The 18,846-nt window shown below is 44.7% G+C and overlaps 1 protein-coding gene across 1 annotated transcript; it reads left to right on the plus strand.

Moving 5' to 3' along the window:
* Positions 1 to 1,431: 1,431 nt before the first annotated feature.
* apc2 (APC regulator of WNT signaling pathway 2) lies at positions 1,432 to 18,736 on the plus strand (the record flags this gene model as incomplete). The annotated part of the gene is made up of 14 exons (XM_080529343.1): positions 1,432 to 1,572; positions 3,830 to 3,920; positions 4,218 to 4,524; positions 4,869 to 4,977; positions 6,320 to 6,433; positions 6,615 to 6,701; positions 9,076 to 9,156; positions 9,468 to 9,858; positions 10,030 to 10,128; positions 10,287 to 10,426; positions 10,562 to 10,639; positions 12,517 to 12,633; positions 12,798 to 13,012; positions 13,144 to 18,736. The coding sequence occupies 14 exons, from the start codon at positions 1,432 to 1,434 to the stop codon at positions 18,734 to 18,736; spliced, it is 7,563 nt and encodes a 2,520-aa protein (XP_080385469.1).
* Between the last annotated feature and the right edge of the window lie 110 nt (positions 18,737 to 18,846).

Consider the following 18,846-nt stretch of genomic DNA (forward strand, 5'->3'; position numbering starts at 1 on the left):
AACTCAAAACGAAATTCCATATTAATCCTTAAACCTCTTCATGAACAAGAAAGTGCAGGTTTGTACGGTTACTGGTAGCTACTAGCAAGCTACTTAAGCAATATCACACGAGAGGGAGTGCTGTTATACTGAATGTCAGCATGGCTGTGAACTGAACTTCAACTGTACTGTTGCCTAGTAACCCGAACACAAACATCCGCAGGCTAGCTACTTAAGCAATATCACACGAGAGGGAGTGTGTTATACTGAATATCAGCACGGCTGTGATTCGGTCATAGGTACGAGGCCGCAGGCCGAGTACCGAAGACAATCACAGCCGTGCTGATATTCAGTATAACACACGACCTCGAGTGTGATATTGCTTTTATACAACAGTTCTACAGCGCAGATTTATTAGTTAACAGTAATAAGTGACAACAGATTATGATTTGTTTGTTTATTTAATCATTTATTTTGGCTCCGTCAAGAAAAAATAGTTCCGCAACACCACAGAAGTGGGGAAAAAAACGTCAGATCAGATACATAAACGGGTTATTTTGATAAACTGGACACATTTTGTGAATATATATGGTTACTTTCTCGCCTGAAAACATATTAAAACTTCATAAAATGACATATTAACACTTGTAGAGCCAAATTACAGCTTTTAGCCAATGGCGGCCAAAATGGAGGATTTAAAAACGGAGGGTTTTGCTTTGCTTGCTGATTGGCTATAATGTTCTTCTTCTACGTTTTATGTGACAATGTCTTTTTAGTAACAACTTGCGCATTACTAAGTATTTACTAGCTAAGATTGACAAACGATTGGCGTGGTGCAACCGAAATTAGTAAACAACTAGTTTGAAACTAGCTAGTAACTACTAGGGGTTTAGTAACCACTAAATGCCTACATTTAGTAATGACTTACGCCAAATTGGTGCAACCCAGGCCAGAACACAAACTAGCATACTTTGTATCGTGGCTAGCTACTTTGTATCGTAATGTAGTCTAATTAACGGTCATTTAATAGAACACCTGTGCGGCGGAGTGATACATACTGTATAGTTAAAAGTCCCAGTGCTGTTATACTATATATCGTAACTCATGGAATGCCTCTTGTCCAATCAAATTACTTGGTCGGAACTAACTGTTGTATAATTTGTATTAACGGTCATTTAATAGAACACCTGTGCGGCGGAGTGATACATATAGTTAAAAGTCCCAGTGCTGTTATACTGTATATCGGCACTCTTGTCCAATCAAATGACTTGGTCGGAACTAACTGTTGTATAATGAGTTATCGATCCTGCTTTGTTGTGAAACTCTGCTCCCATGTTCCCGTGCTGCACTTCACTTCCACTCTCACTCCTCTTCCAACCTCTGCTCCCTCCTCCCCATACTAACACCCCAACTTGTTCCCCTGCTTTGTAGAGACCGGGACACTGCCTGAAGATGGCGAACTCTGTGGCTTCCTATGACCATCTGGCCCACCAGGTGGAGGCTCTCCGCAAGGAGAACTCCCATCTGCGTAGGGAGCTGGAGGACAACTCCAACCACCTGTCTAAGCTGGAGAACGAGACCTCCGACATGAAGGTGAGGAGAAGGACCACTGCAGGTCCCAAAAAAATAAAAGAAACAATAGACAAGATTCTATTAGTGTTACTTCAATAATAGTCCATAAATAACATTAGATTGTGTTGTTGTCCTCTAGGAAAAACAGAAACGGATTAAATGATTATGTTTGGACTACAGACAAGACAAGATCAAATGCATGATTAGATGAGTGTTGCTTCAATAAGAGTGCATAGAGGTGGAAGTTTAACTAAAAAGATTGAAGGTTATTTTGTGATTTTCCCTCTGGACCAAGTGAGTTTTCCCTCCATTTTGTCTGGCATGACTTAAAATTGGAACATTATTCAATTAAAAAACCATGCCCAGTAAAACTGTTATCAATGAGATGAGACTAGATAATGAGGTGCATTTCTCCAAGAAACAATGGCCTTTCCTCCCAAATGACCCAGTTTCTGTTGAATGACTGAAGAAGCCAATGATTTATGGTTAGCTAGTGTCTGACCTGGATAGGCAGAGACACTGGGAAACCCTTAAATCACCGCTCATCCTCCACAGCCAACCTTGTTCCTGTCATGAACTCAGCAGGGATTGAAAAAATCGGGGCAAAAGGAAACTATTAGACGGTTCTGCCCACTACAACCTTATTTTCATCCTTTTTTTTTTTTTTTTTTGCTATTTTAAATCATGCCGTGTCTGACAGGATATACGTATTTGATATATGGAGTCATTTGGAGTCCCTTGTGGCAAACTAAAGCCCTTGTGTTCCAGGAATTAAAAAGCTTCTGGTTTCTGTCAATACAGGCCTCCCTGTTACATCATGTGTCATTGTTTTGAGGGTTCCGGTAGTCTTTTATCGATTAAACTATTGACTTTTATATACATGCATGATAATAGGATTGCCTGCTGATTTGCCTGCTGCAATAAGACTCAGAGTCAGGCTGGGGGATGTTAAATCATACTGGACTGTTGTTACATATAATTTTTTCAGATGTCTATTTAATTCTATTATTCTACTGACACTTTATGTTGTTGTTTGGTAGTTTGTGCTGTGAGCTGCTGTAACGCATTAATTTCTCCTCGGGGATCAATAAAGTACCAACTAGTCATCTATCTGTCTATCTATATATGATCTAGATTAGTTAAATATGCATTAGTTGTCTCTTTTAATCTCCATCAGACTATCTGCGTTCTCCCAGGAATAAGTCATCTTGAACCTGCATAATCACACAATTCTCACAAGGCACGTTTACTTGAATCCATGCAGAAAAAAATTATTCTCTTTCTACAAAATGAGTGGGAAGACGATAAAAAGGCTTGTAAGAATTTCTCCCATGTGAAAGACCCAAGTGTCTACCAATAGGCCAAGAGGACATCCTCAAGGTTCAAGGGCGACAATTCAGTTGACATACAGCTTGCGGTGGATTTTGGATCATTTGGATTACTGACAGAATTATTGACCATTCCAGATGGAATCAGAGATGCAATCAGCATTTGCAATGTGCTACAAAGTGGCTTTAGCTCAATTTCGGTGTGCTGTGAACTACAGCATAATTTAAATACCAGCCCCCCTCCTCACCTTACAAAATGAAATACTTTTTACTCAAGAAATTATATAACAAACAATTATACTGAAACAGTCTTTCTCCACTCTATGGCTGTCGTCACCGACACCATATGATGGCCTTGAAGGCCACGATCTCAAGGCTGCTGCTGCATCTCAAAGGATACCAAAGATACAGGCTGGTGTAAGAGATGTAGATGTTGTGACACGGCAACGGTCATAGAGGAGGTTCCACCCCAGTGCATGCTGGTCACGTTTCACTAAATCACTCCCCTGTCTCACATGTGCAGATACTGAGCACAGCTGGATAATCCCCAGCCTAAACCATTATTCCTAGGATTATTCCTGAGATCTCAGCATAAAACCAGGACTCGCTGTGGAGAACTCACGTGGACACTGGTGGAGGATAGAGGATAGACAGGGTCTCACTTTAGCTGTCTGAAATTTAAAAATGTTCAGTGAAAGGCGGGGGCAATTTGGGGGGAAAGGCTTGGATGGTAATGCTGCAAAAGTTGGTCAGACTACTGTGTTTTAACCTCTTCTACTAGGCGTTGCATTTGTGTTTTTAATCGCTAGGTCATCGTAATCCCCGGCTGCAATAGCTGAGGTTGCAAGGGACTTCCTGCTTTGTTAAAAAAATATATTTAAAAACACAGTCGACAGGGTTTTCTATCAGAAGACACAAGCAGTGATTGTGAATTGCTGTCCCCATTTTAGGGGGTCCTGAAGCAGCTGCAGAGCAAACTGGAGCAGGAGGCTGGCACCCTGGCCTCCTCCGGGAGGACCGATGTGTTGGATCAGCTGAAAGGTTCGTCGACGTTTCCTGTCTGGCATTAGATTCGTATGCATAATTGATGACGTAAAATATCAGGCTTTTAAATGTGACTATCAGTATGCTCCTTGCAATGTTATCGGTTGATGGTTATAGTATGGTTATGTTAAGAGTTTCAAGAATTTAAACATACGAATGACCCAATTAGAGTCAGAGCCTTCCAGAGCTTGAATTAAAACAAGACCATGACCATAGCTCCGCCAAACAAACTCTCTCTCTCTCTCTCTCTCTCTCTCTCTCTCTCTCCCTTTCCCTCTCCCTCCCTGTATTCAGAATTGCACATGGACCTCACTAACTACTATGAGCTGAAGCACCAGCCTCACAATCTGCGAGTTTTCCCAGACAGCCTGTCTAGTCTGGCCCAGTCCGCCGACATGGACGACCGCCTGGCCTTACCTCCCTCCAGCAGCGTTGGGAGAGCCAGGAGCCCCCTCCGACCCTCATCCCGCCAGAGCTCCTCTTTCTCTGGGGAGGGCATGCACCCCCACCTCCTGGATGGAGCCCTGCCCAAATTAGCCATGATGATGGGGGTGGAAGGTCGCCTCACTGCCCAGCATCTGGAGGATCTCTACAAGGAGAGGTGAGGGGGAAGTGACAATGTTATGTTTTATATAAAGTGGCATACCATTCAAACATAATGTGGGTACAAGAATTACACACACTGTCTGCAAGTCAAATGGAACCATCAGATCCATGTTCCATAATGTACAGTATGTGGGGCTTGCCATTGTTTGTTTATATGTATTTAGATTTGTATACAAAACAAAAAACACTTTACAAATGTGAGTAATCAACCTTAAAAACATAATTGAAGGTCACTTTCATCGCTAGTCCCTCAAAAGAAAAAGAGTGACTAGAAACTCAAGACTAATGTGGCCGTGGATGGTGGTCAATGGGTTAAACGGCTGTGTGACTGTGTTACAGGACTATGCTGCTGAGTGAGATAGACAGAGAGGAGAGGGAGCGTTGCTGGTACTACACCCAGCTCCAGGGACTGTCTCAGCGACTTGCTGAACTGCCACGCATCGATACGGTGAGAGAGCACCTTCAACACCTTTAATTTGTTTAATTTAGCACACAGTAAAAAAAATACTTCATACATACAATAACCGTAATCCATCATAGGTAGAGTAGGTGCAAGGAAGATAAGAAATCCCGAGGGGCTTATCGAGCGTCTCCCTTGATCATAGAATTTGATTAACAGTTAATGAAAAAATAAATCGATCAAAGAGATCAATAAGGAACAAAACAAAGATCAATAAAGAACAAAACAAAAAACAAAAACAAACAAAAGAACGGGAGAAACATATGAGAAATTAAAGTAAAGATAAGTTTACATAGTAAACTTAACATAAGAGAAACAATTTAGGTAAATCAATACCCACAATACCCACATAGCGCAACCAGTCTGGAACATTCTGTCCTGCTCAGACACACTGGACCATAACAGATGGCACAGCAGTGCACTCAGCACTGAGTTAAGCAGGAAATAAGGCCTCATTCTTGGAAACGTTTGACACGGATAGACTCAAAATGTCCTCCAATGACGTCCAATGATTGGATGCTCATTGTTGGAAAATGCTTCTCAGGAAACTGTTAAAACAGATAAATACCAAATGTTCTCACATTGCTTTCCTGTATACCTTCTTTTTTTTAACTGTAAGCATTGTGAAACTCACTGCTTCATTGTATGCTGATTGGTGGAAAATCTCTCTAGGGAAACTGAGCAAATATGAGCATAAACAGAGAGGAATGCACCTATAAACATGAATATGTAACATAAACATGCCTGAAGTCTATTTACTGGCACAGGCTAATGTAACAAGGTTTGGTCCAGAAACGAATAGTCTAGTCAGGACACTTGGGAGATTTGGCATCACAATTTGACCTTTTTAAACATGTTGGCTGGAGTTTTACTGTTATCTATTGCCAGGGAGAGAGAGAGAGGGAGGGAGAGATAATTGTGACCAAGTGGATTCTGGCAATCATATTTGATTTAATCATATTTGCTGTATCATAAAATACAGAATAACTTAAGCAGGGAGCCCATTCTATCAACCCCCCGTAGGAAGGTAAATACTGAGCAACCAAGCGGGTGGAGGCTGGGGCGGTGGGTGGGACGACCCATAAGTAAACTCTCATAGCCAGTGGCGAGAACAGTGTTTAACCATGGTGGAGTGTTGCACACTCGGCTCTTTTAAGCCTCGTCCCTGAGACGTGATGATGAATTGCATACGTGTTAATCAGCTGTCTGTCATCGCACCGTTTAACTTAAAGTGTCCCACCTGAACTTGCGTAAACTTCATTCTCGTTTAAGAATGTCCCCAAAATGGCATCCTGTTTGGATTCTAACTTCCTCCTATTTGCCCTCATAGTTCTCCATCCAGATGGACCTCATTCGCCAGCAACTGGAGTTTGAAGCTCTGCAGGTGCGTTCTGTCATGGAGGAACGCTTCGGAACCAGCGACGAAATGGTCCAAAGGACCCAGGTGAGGAGGGGGACTAGCTACCAAAACAGACTCTGAAGTGGCAACACAGAGAATTACATATTGTATCACTAAAACAGCTACTGTTGTCAAAAACAGACCTCATGTAGATGAAGTGTGTCTAGAGTGTGTTTGTTTTATCAGTGTTCGAATCCTCTCTCTCTCTCTCTCTCACTCTTCTCAGATCCGTGTGGCTCGTCTGGAAGAACTGGAGCAAGAACTACAGGAGGCAGAGGAGTCAAGCAGAAGCCAGGAGATGTGTGAGCTTCAGGTGAGGGAGAATGCGGGGGCGCACACACACATACACCGATGCTTAGGTATAACACGGTGTCCTTTGTGAAGAGGAGACACTCACACACAAGGTTTCAATGGACTGGTGTGAACAAATACTACCCTGTATGGAGACAAACTAACAAAGTTTGTCTGTGACAGTGACAGTTAATCCTGTGCTCAGTGTTAGTAGAAATACTTGGCACTGTAAAACATGAAAGATGACAAGCATTATTCTCGCACGGAGGTGATTTATTTAACATTGTCCATTGTCTCAGCATCTATAGGGAAATTTATATCATGTTGTCAGTTTTCCCCATCGCACGGCTAGTTTAATATTCTCTCTCTACTTCCTCTCTCGCTCCTTGTCAGTGCTGCACTGAATGTTTTATGGATGCTTTGAAATATTGAGGCTATGCGATCACTGGGGAGGAGACGGGGGTGGGGGGTTTGGGGAGTGGGGGGGGGGGGGTACTGTACAGAAAAAAGCGCAGTGGCACACATCTGATGCTACACCGGCACATGGTGAAGATGACTGATGGGAGCTGTGATGTTTGAAGTGCTTTGAAGCCGCATCGTTACTGATCACTGGGAAACTGCAGAGCCACACAGTATTGCATTTTGAATTAATATTCAATGCTATGCCTGGAAAGTGGCTCCATCTCATATAACATTTATGAGAAACAAAGACTCTGAAAGGCAACACACAGTAACTGCCCATTTAAAAACTGGCGATTCACCGTACATGCCAGGCTAATAGATATTTAAGTTGGACATGATCATGTTTTATTGATTCACATGATCAGATATTCATCCGTTAGTTCAGGGGTCCCTTTTAGAATTAATAAAAGAACCAGTTTGAATAAATAATTGTGAGGTTTTTTGTGAGGTCAATTGAGGTCGTTTGATAATTGATTAGCCTTTGACCTTACTCAAGGAGTTGATTCTAATGTCTGTGATTCTCGCAAGCAGAGTTAAAAAAAATTGCCTCTAGTGCAGAAGCACCAGTCATGCTGCAGGATCTATAATCATGTGGTTCTGCACTATACTGTAATTCCTGTATTAGATTAACCTTGAGCTCACTGAGTTGAGCTGCTGCACTGCGCAGCTGTCTGGTCCACCCCTCTCTCTCCCTCTCTTTTCTTCTTTTCCTTTTGCTACTCCCAGACAGGCCCTATCCTCTCTCTTTCTCTCTCTCCCTCCCCCTCACTCTTTGCCTCTCCCTGTGCTACTCCCTCCCTGGACACGTCTGTATGTCTCTCTCCCTCCCTCACCTTGCACTACTCCCTAGCTGTCACTAGAGCGCTGCCATGTTGCTATGCAGAAAGCGGGATTTGCCCCACTCTAGCTTTGCTCTGATTGGTCGATCCGAGAGACAGAGTGTGGCGTTGCCTGGGTACTGCAAGCTTGGCACAGCAGAAGGGTATAATGTTCCTCTTTATAGAATAGCAATGAGCTTTCTGGTACCGGGATGCTGTGAGAATGAGAAGTGAGTGTAGCTACAATAGACACATTGTCACATATTTGTTATGGGCTGTTGTCATCCATCTTGTAGCAAGCAGCAGGTTTGCATGCATAATATGCATTGCATTGGTCTTTTGATTAATTATACGTTGTTTGAATTTAAACTAACGCCTAATAATTAATGAGTGAGATAAGACTTTACAGTTCACTTAGAGCTGTTCAGACAACTATGTCTATAGCCCTCCCCCCTTTGTCTGAAAATGTGCCTTTGGGATGATCCAGCAGGGGCAGGCACAGGCACACACACACACAGACACACACACACACACACACACACAGACACACACGCAGACACACACACACACACACACACACACACACACATACACACGTTGCCATGGCAATAGGCTGGGGTGGATGAAAGGGTTGATAGATGACTCTCTGAGGATTTGCGATGGAGCCAATTGGTTTGTCAAATGCAAATGGAGTATGCCATGCTCACAGTCTGTAGCTGATATCTGATGAAACAATGTAATTAATGGGACAGTGAAGCATTTTTTTCTTCTTTTGGCTCTATACTATACTGAAAGTTTACATTTGAAATCAATACTATGAGATTAAAGTAGAGTAGATATTGTCATTATTATTATTATTATTATTATTGTTTAATTATTTGTCTTAATCCATCTAGTGACTTAATGACAGCATAGGTTTGAAATACCTTGCTAGTTAGTCTTGGCTGCTAGGGAGAATCTACAGGAGAGTGGTGGGGCCAAAGTCACATTACACACCTTTATTGCTCCTTGTGCATGACAAGGACATTCATTAAGCCCACTAATTATTCACTTGACCCTCATCAACACAAAGCAGTTTTAAACCATGTCATCATCTATCCCTCTCTTTCTTCATAGATGGAAAAGACACCTATTTCTGAAACTGAAAATGTGTCATCTGCTCCTGCACCTGATCCACCAGGAGACGCAGGAGGCAAGGTGAGGCCCTCATGTATAATACCATATTACCATTGCCATACTGTTGGTGCTTTTTGATGGCTTTGTATTGTTACAGTACGTATGTCCACTGTTTATGTGGAAAATGAATTGTGTCCATCTGAGTGCAAGGATAATATCCTTAACAATAATAATGAGTATATATATATATATATATAATAAATATATAGTAAAACACAGATGTTACGAATTTACCAGGCACAATAAAAGCATATGCTCAAATTAAATAATGATTACATAAATTAATAAGAAGTTTTACTGTTTTACCCATTTTTAATATGCATCTCCATTAGGTGGACATGATGTTCTGGCTACTCTCCATGCTGGCTAACCGGGACAGAGAGGAGATGTCCCGCACTCTGCTGGCCATGTCCAGCTCCCAGGACAGCTGCATCGCCATGCGCAAGTCTGGCTGTGTCCCCCTGCTGGTGCAGATCCTGCATGACGGCCCAGAGGGCCCCGGCGGAGAGGCGTCTGGGAGCGCGGGGTGCAGCCGGGAGGCCAGGTCCAGAGCCAGCGCTGCGCTGCACAACATTGTGTACTCCCAGCAGGACGAGGGCCAGGCGCGACGCGAGATGAGGGTGCTGCACGTGCTCGAGCAGATCCGCTCCCACTGTGACAGCGGCTGGGACCGGATCGAGAGCCATGTTGGGACACACTCCCCCGGAGGAGATAAGACCTCGGGTACGTGGAGGGGAAGCAGAGCAAAGGGGACTGTTGAGATCTTCCTAAGACAGACCGTTACACTGTCAATGTTATCGTAATAGAGATGAAAGAAATAACAGATCCGTATAGATCCTTACGACCTTGTTGCGACTTGCTTTGTTTCTCTCTCTCTCGTGATATTCTATTCAGACATCCCTGAGCCAGTGGAGCCCCAAATCTGCCAGGCCATGTGTGCTGTAATGAAGCTGTCCTTTGAGGAGGAGTATCGTCGGGCTATGAATGAACTCGGTTAGTGAGCAACATGACCTTTTCCAATCTGTCGTCTGTCTCTGTCAATGGGAAATACCTCAACAGACTATAAAAGCATGAACTTTAAACCGAAAAAGCAGTGTATTTAGATGTCATTGTCAGTTGGTGATCTATGGGTGGTATGTATTCCTGTTCAGGGGGGTTGCAAGTGGTTTCGGGCCTTGTGCATCTAGACCAGGAGCTGTATGGCATGCAAAACGATCCAATCAACATGGCCCTCCGTCGCTACGCGGGCATGGCGCTGACAAACCTCACTTTTGGAGATGTCGCCAACAAGGTAAGGTCAAAACGGAAGGTATATCAGAAATCCATTGATCGAGTCACTGTGAGGAATACATTTCAAGCTAAACTGTACTAGTATAGGGAATTGGGAGTCAATAACTTATATCTGACCTCTCTCTCTTCTACGCAGGCAACTCTTTGCTCTAAGAAAAACGCCTTGCAGGCCATCGTAGCTCAACTTGCATCTGATAGTGAAGAACTACATCAGGTACGATTATGTTACTACTATCCGTGCTGCTTTTGCGTACACTAAAAGCCCACATTAGTAATTGTGCAATTGTTTTTGCTGATGATATCCTGGTGCTGTAAAATGTTATTTCACAAGGATTAAACTCCCAAAATTGCCATTTAGGTCAAAGTAGGTGCAATTTGAGTGATACATCCTTTTCGCTTAGCTCCTTCTAACATGATTTCCTATGTGCCTTGACTTATGTTATAGAGTCCAGGGAAAACTGTTGCGCCTTACTTTGTCCTTTCTCTCTTCCAGTAATTGGTTGCAGGTGCAGTAGTTTAAAAAATGATAGGGCAGACTCACACACTACATAAGCTTTATGGAAAACTCCTTAGACAGATTAGAAAAATATTTTTTTCTTTATTTTATCATGCTCTTAAAATGTTTTTTTATGTCATACAGCTATCCGCTTGTTAAGTCGTGACGTGTTTCTGGGTCCAACGTTGGCTGAGGCGCTGTCTTCGAAATGCTGAAATAATAATAAAAATAAATTATATTTATATAGCGCTTTTCCGAGGCTCAAATACCCTGACAATATGGAGAAAACGGGAAAGTGCCGCGTCCCTTGTTGTATGAATAGATCCGAGTCTAAAAAACGATTAAACTGTCATTCTCGCAACCTCGGCTTCATTCTGGACCCCACCCTCTCATTCGATCCCCACGTCAGTTCTATTGTCAAGACATCCTACTTCCACCTCCGAAACATTGCAAAAATCAGACACTGCCTCTCCCCCCCCGCTGCTGAATCCCTCATCCACGCCTTCATCTCCTCCCGCCTTGACTACTGCAACTCCCTACTCACCGGCATCACCTCCCGCTCCCTCCATAGACTCCAGATGGTCCAAAACTCTGCTGCACGCCTCCTCTCAAATACCCGCTCCCGTGACCACATCACTCCTGTCCTCCACTCTCTCCACTGGCTCCCCATCAAAGAACGTATACAATTCAAAGTCCTCATCCTCACATACAAAGCCCTCCATAGCCTGGCCCCCCCTTACCTGACTGACCTCCTTCTCCCCCACCGCCCTACCCGTACCCTCCGATCCTCATCCATTGTTCCCCTCACTGTCCCACCCTCAAAACTCAAAGGCTTCGGTCACCGTACCTTTTCACGAGCTGCACCCAGCCTCTGGAACTCTCTCCCTCAACCACTCAGAGACTCACCCTCACTCCTCACTTTTAAATCCCACCTCAAAACCTACCTGTTCTCCCATGCCTACAGCCTCCCCTACCCCTAGCCATCTCCCCCATCCCGGCCCCCCCCCCCCTGGACACGCATACAACCTCCCCTACCCCTAACCACCTCCCCCCCCGGCTACCACCCCCCCCCCCCCTCCCCGTTCGCTGATTCTGTGTTCCATGTGTCCATGTTGCTTGCTGTTTTTGTGTTTTCCGTATCTCCTGTATTGTCAGCGTCTTTGAGCCTCGGAAAAGCGCTATATAAATGTAATGAATTATTATTATTATTATTATTATTCTACCGCTGTAGTTCAGAGGTACTCTGGTGCGGGGAATTTCTGGTTTGGGCTCGGAAATGGCTAAACGTCACTTTTGACGTCAGACTTAACAAGCGGATAGAGCTCTGTGACGTGGCCTTTTTGTTTGTAAACTAAAAAAAACAGCTTTTTTGCAACCTAGCCAACACAACAACAACCTTTCAACACATTTTATTGAGAATTGCTCTGTTACTTTCCCAAATAGTCCTGTGAATGACGAAGTCAGGAAGAAAAGTTAGGCCTTGAAGGACCACAATAGTCATAGTATTCTGCTTTCTTAACAGTTTCCATTGTAAACAAACACATGTTTCCGGTGCTGTATGACAAGGTTAAATCTATTGTTCCCTCTGCTCACAGGTAGTGTCAAGTATTCTGAGAAATCTGTCATGGCGTGCAGACAACAACTGTAAGAGGGTCCTCAGAGACGTTGGGAGTGTGCCTGGCTTGATAACCTGTGCCCTTCAAGCCACAAAGGTAAACTCACACCCACAATATGTCATGTTTTGTTACAGTTGTAAAACACTAAAGGACCATTTGTAGAGATTAAATGTTTTCTACACTCAACATTACCGCAATAATTGTATGGTTGTATTGTTATCGCTTACGTTGTGTAATGCCATGCCAAAATCCCATTTCAGGAATCCACATTGAAGAGCCTCCTCAGTGCTCTTTGGAACTTATCAGCACACAGCATTGAGAATAAGGTCGCCATTTGCTCAGTGGATGGGGCTCTGGGCTTCCTGGTCAGCACACTCACCTACCGATGTCAGACCAACTCACTGGCCATCATTGAGAGCGGAGGTGGCATCCTGCGCAATGTGTCCAGTCTTGTGGCCACTCGAGATGATTACAGGTGTTTTCCTTGAATTTAAAGTCCAGATAAACACAACAGTACAATGCTCATCCCTGTATCTATCCACATGATTTGATTCGGACTGGGAGTGAGAGTATTAAATATTGTTTTTTTTCCTTCTTTCAATACAGGAAAATCCTCAGGGACCACAACTGCCTCCAGACTCTGCTGCAGCATCTGCGCTCTCACAGCCTGACCATTGTGAGCAACGCATGTGGGACTCTTTGGAACCTGTCTGCCCGCAGTCCCAAGGACCAGGAGTTGCTGTGGGACCTGGGAGCAGTCAGCATGCTGCGCAATCTCATCCACTCCAAGCACAAAATGATAGCCATGGGAAGCGCTGCGGCTCTAAGGAACCTCCTCGCCAACCGGCCCCTCAAGTATAAGGATGCCAATGTAATATCCCCTGGATCCTGCATGCCCTCTCTCTATATGAGGAAACAGAAAGCACTTGAGGCCGAACTAGATGCAAAACACCTTGCAGAGACCTTTGACTCCATTGAAAAACAAAGCCCGAAGCACCTAAGCATCAACAAGCCGCTGCGTCACATTGAGAGCTTGGCAAGGGATTACGCGTCAGACTCTGGCTGCTTTGATGATGATGAAGCCCCTAATGTCTCCAGTAGCCTGGATACTGGGAGTTTCTCCATGCTTTCCATGTTTCTGACCAATTCTAACTTCCTCCAGAACCAGCCTCGTAAGAAGGACAGTGAACCCGAGAGGGATGTCGAGCCACCACAGATAGAGGACAAGAGGTCTGCACCTCCTGTTGATGACGTGTCTCTTGCTGCAGAGAATTTAGCAAAAAAGATTACCAACACTGTGGCCAAGATTGATAAGCTTGTGGAGGACATCACCATGCATACGTCCTCAGAGGACAGCTTCAGCCTTAGTTCCGAGGACCATTTTGCAGACTGGCCTTACGGATCAGATGAACTTCACGAGGCCCGTGCCAAGTCATGCTCCCCTTGCCGCCTCTCCGATACCAGCAGCATGGCACACAGAGAACGTCTGAGCAGAGCCCATGCCCTCTTACGTCTCAAAACTACCCACACAAGTTTATCCACTGATAGTCTTAATAGTGGCAGCAGTGATGGATATTGTGGTAGCAAAGACCAGCTTCGACCCTCGGCAAGATCAGCAACAATGCAAAGACGGCCTAACAAGCTTGAGCTCAAGGTGGCCCACGAAGAATATCTCAACATAGGAGCTCATGGTCTTGAGATCAGTCAAATTGATGTGCCAGAAAGAGATTCTGTGGATAACAAAGAGGTGAAATTACCAGAGCCAAGTAGCACAGAGACAGAGCAGAGTCAAGAGCCAGCCCTACAAACACCAACCAGTGCATCAACAAAGGTCTCTTCTGACATCAGCATGTCTTCCATAAAGATGTCTCCTTCTTATCAACATGTCCCTCTGATTCAAAGTGTTGCTAAGTTTGGCGTTGCAAAGACCAGCATCAATGTTCAGGCAGCTCAAGCTATGAGAAGACAAGCCTGGGTACCTACTGTCATGACTGGTGGGAGCATAACCAAGTTTTCTCCAATGAGCTCTGCCAGAAGCCCAACACTTGGACCAATGGAGACACTGCAGAAATATTCAGTGGAGAATACACCAATCTGTTTCTCCCGCTGCAGTTCCTTGTCCTCCCTTTCCTCTGGCGACGGAGCACTTGATGGGCAGAGTCAAAGTGAAAATGAGTTGGAGAGTGACTCATCACTTGAGATACTTGAGGTAGAGGATGGTGATCTGGTAAAGAGAGAGGAAGAGGATGAGACCTTGGAGGATCTGAGTGATAGCCAACTACTAGTCACTGATTCAAAAACCTTTAGCGGGTCTGATCCTATTGAAATTCCCTGCCCTGCCAAACGTGAAAAGGTATTCCTCAGAGGAGTATCACCAGCTATACTTGAAGACAGGTCACCTTCAAGTTCTTCAGATAATTACATCCATGAGACCCCACTTGTCATGAGTCGTTGTAGCTCTGTTAGCTCTTTGGGTAGCTTTGAGTCTCATTCAATTGCCAGCTCCATACAAAGTGATCCATGCAGTGAAATGATCAGTGGCACCATAAGTCCGAGTGACCTTCCCGACAGTCCAGGGCAAACCATGCCTCCAAGCCGGAGCAAAACTCCATGCTGTGTCGAAGCAAGTGGGTTAGAAACACAGACCACAGGAATAGCGGGACAGTGGGAAAGCAGCCTGAGGAAGTTCATGGAAATTGCTGACTTCAAGGAAAGGTTTAACCTACCCCCAGATTTAGACACCATGATCTACTTCACTGTGGAAAAGCCCACAGAGAACTTTTCATGTGCTTCAAGCTTGAGCGCTCTACCTCTTCACGAGCACTACATTCAGAAGGACGTGGAACTTAAATTGACACCCTTGCTACAGCAAAAAGACAGTAATTCCGCATTGCCGGGGGCTCATGGAGAGGGAGATGATGGTGAATATTTAATGGACCAAGGGGAGAGATATAGTGAAGGCAATTCAGATGATGATATAGAAATTCTCAAAGAATGCATCAACTCAGCAATGCCCTCCAAGTTCAGGAAAGTAAGACCTTCCCTTATGTCTACCATACCCACTCATGTTTTAAATTCCCAGACACGAAAACCTATACCTGTGTACATGATGGTCCCTAATAATGCCAATCAAATGTCCTCAGGGAGAAAGGTTGTGATGTCACAAAAGGACTTATATCTTGATGACTCGTCATTCACTGATTCTGCGGAGGGCACTCCTGTAAATTTCTCCAGCACAACATCTTTAAGTGACGAAACACTTCAGTATCCAGTAAGAGACAAGGGGGCAAAAGATTGGAGGGCTAGAAATATGAACAGACAGGACATGTTAGATCACGAGGCAAAGAGAATTGAAGACTTACGGGTTTTTTCACACTTCCACAAGCCGACTAAAATAAACAGTCAGCCTGACATAACAGTCAATCAAATGAGCAGATCCATCAAACATGTTATTCCCACTCAAAGAGTGCTGATGCAGAGCAAAGAGGTAGCCGATAGAGTTGCTAATCAGAGAAATCGTGAGCAGTCACCTAATCATCAAAGACAAAAGCAGGGACAGGTCCCGACAAGGAAACTGGATTTACCTATCATAAAGCAAAATACAGAGGTAACACAAAATCAGAGAGCACACCAGGGAAATGTGGCTTTTCAGTCCATGCGCCATCACACTCCTACAGAGGAAGCCATCTACTGCTTCCATGATGACCAAACAGACAAAGAGGAGGGAATGATGAAAAGGACCGGCAGAAAACAGATGAGAGAAGCCAGCAAAAATACTCTCTCCCGAAGTATGACTAATATCGGTCGTATTGATAAGTCCCAAACGAGGCCCAGAGGCTTTAATAGGATTAAGCACAATCTAATTATGGATGAAACACCGCCGTGTTATTCGCTCAGCTCATCTCTTAGCTCTTTGAGTGATGCTGAATTTGATGAACACCAAACAAAAGCTCAGCAAGTATGGGTGAAAAACAGACATAACAAGCCATCTAATCAGATCCAACAACCAAAACCCATGCATATCCATAATCAGTACGAGGTACAAAGCTCACCAAGTTCAGTCAGTATGGATTCAGAAGATGACCTTCTACAGAAATGCATAACGTCTGCTATGCCCAAGCAAAGGAAGAAGCTCTCTGCGAGAAAGAAAGCCGAAAAGAAGCAGAAACAAAGGAACAACATGCAGAAAGCATCAGACGGATGGAACATTGAGCAAGACTTTGACAGTGACGAGATGGCATCCGATAAAGACTCAGATCTCAACAGTATTGAATGGAGAGCAATTCAAGAAGGGGCCAATTCTGTTGTCACAAGGTTGCAAGCATCAAAGTCTCAAGAGCCATCCTCTGAAGAAACTGAATCAGTCCTCTCGTTCATGTCTGGATCTAGCTTTACGCCCAAACCAGAAAAGGTCTTCAAGGACAAAAAAGCAAACAAACCCCTTGACTTTGCTCAACGTAAGCCGGTTCCAAATATGCCAATGGTGTTCAGAGGCAGAACAGTGATATACACACCCAAAAAAGAGACAAATCTTTCACAAAGGCCACCCACCAAGAAAGTGACAACCAAGACAGACGCTCCAAAGAATCCTAATCTTGCTCAACAGAGGTCAAGGAGCCTTCACAGATTGGGTCAACCCCAGGACTATACAGAGTGGTCTTTACCTAAAAGAAGCTCAACTCCACCTCCGAGGATACCAAAGAGCTCATCCTCTGGATCATCCCAAAGCTCTACACCACCAAGACAGTCACTGAAGAAGTTAACCTCCCCCTCTCAGATAAGTAAATCTGTTCCGAAAAAAGATACCACACCGGCTAGTAGTCCACCTGAGAGAAAGGGACGCTCCACTGTTCCCTCAAACCAGAGCCCAAAATCTCCAGCACACAAGACACAGAAGTCACCCGTCCGAATTCCATTTATGCAGAGTCCAGCAAGGAATCCCAGGACGATATCGCCACTGGTAACCAACCAACCCACAAGTATAAACAGACAAAACACTCAGGTGGCAGGAAAAACAATTCTTCCAGCCAATCGTTTTGATTTAGTCCGGATGACTTCTGTCCATTCAAGCAGCAGTGAGCCTGACCGCAATGGGTTCCTGAGACAATTGACCTTCATCAAGGAATCAAAGCCCATCATGAGACGTGGCAGCCCCTCCTCACACTCTGTGCCTACCTCACAGCATGGATCGCCTAGGAGAACATGTCCAGGTGCTCCTGCAGTGTTCCTCTGTTCGTCACGATGCCAAGAGCTTAAAGTATCCACGCAGGGACCAAGAAGGGTGCAAGGAAGGGGTCAAGGGCAAGGGCCAAGGCAGGAGCAGAGGCAAGAGCAAGGTCTTTTGAGGCAGACTTTGACTCTTTCCAGAGCCAGCTCTAGTGACCGAGACCTCTCCACGAGACGTCCAGCCAGGAGAACCAGCTCAGAAAGCCCCTGTAGGGTGCCTCAGAGAAAGGAGTCTGGGAGAATGACTGGAGCCAAACAGCAGGAGAGAGATACATTCAAGCGCTATTCCTCATCACCGAGCATAAACATACTGAGCAGAGTGACCAGTCGCTCCTCCCTCCGCTCTTCATCCTCTGACTCAAGTGGACGAGCAAAGAGTGAGGACGATACAAAGAAGAGGCAGCAGAGAACTACATCACGCCTCAATGATAAAGTCACCTGGAGGAGAATTCGCGATGAAGATGTGCCTCATATCTTGAAGAGCACTCTGCCATCTACCGCATTGCCTCTGGTTCCATCTCCTGATGGGGAAAAACCAAAACCGCTAGGGAAACTGCCAACCATTTTACTTAAGTCACGAAAGACAAGCGATGCCACAGTTCAAACTGAGGATTTCTCAACCAACAAGACCAACTCAAGCACGTCTCCAACCATCCAGACCGCTCCTGTCATGTCAGAGGAAGCAGCGAGACTAGCCCTTCTTAGAAAGATCAGCATTGCCTCCGGGAGCAACCTTCAAGATGGTGACTCTGATGGTTCTCTAAAGAGCTACAGCACAGCCTCCACTGCAACTTCTCACTCTGTGGAAAGTCACACAGGTGGCGTCGGCCATTTTCGTCAGAGCTCCCCCAGCAAGGCAGTCAGGGTAACCCCATTCAACTACATACCCAGCCCTATGACTTGCTGCCTACAAGATGCACAGAGCCGAGCAACCACAATCAATGAGAAGTCAGATGAAAAAACTGAGGCGTAATATGTGCAGTCTGTACCTTTGAACATTGATGACAAGGTGAAAATCCTACTGTGTTCCTGAAACTAACACTCAGGTGGATTAGTAGTGTATATCGATCCTTTTACCTCGGG

This window comes from Nansenia antarctica (assembly GCF_963989245.1).
Source record: "Nansenia antarctica genome assembly, chromosome: 1".
Classification (NCBI taxonomy): Eukaryota; Metazoa; Chordata; class Actinopteri; order Argentiniformes; family Microstomatidae; genus Nansenia; species Nansenia antarctica.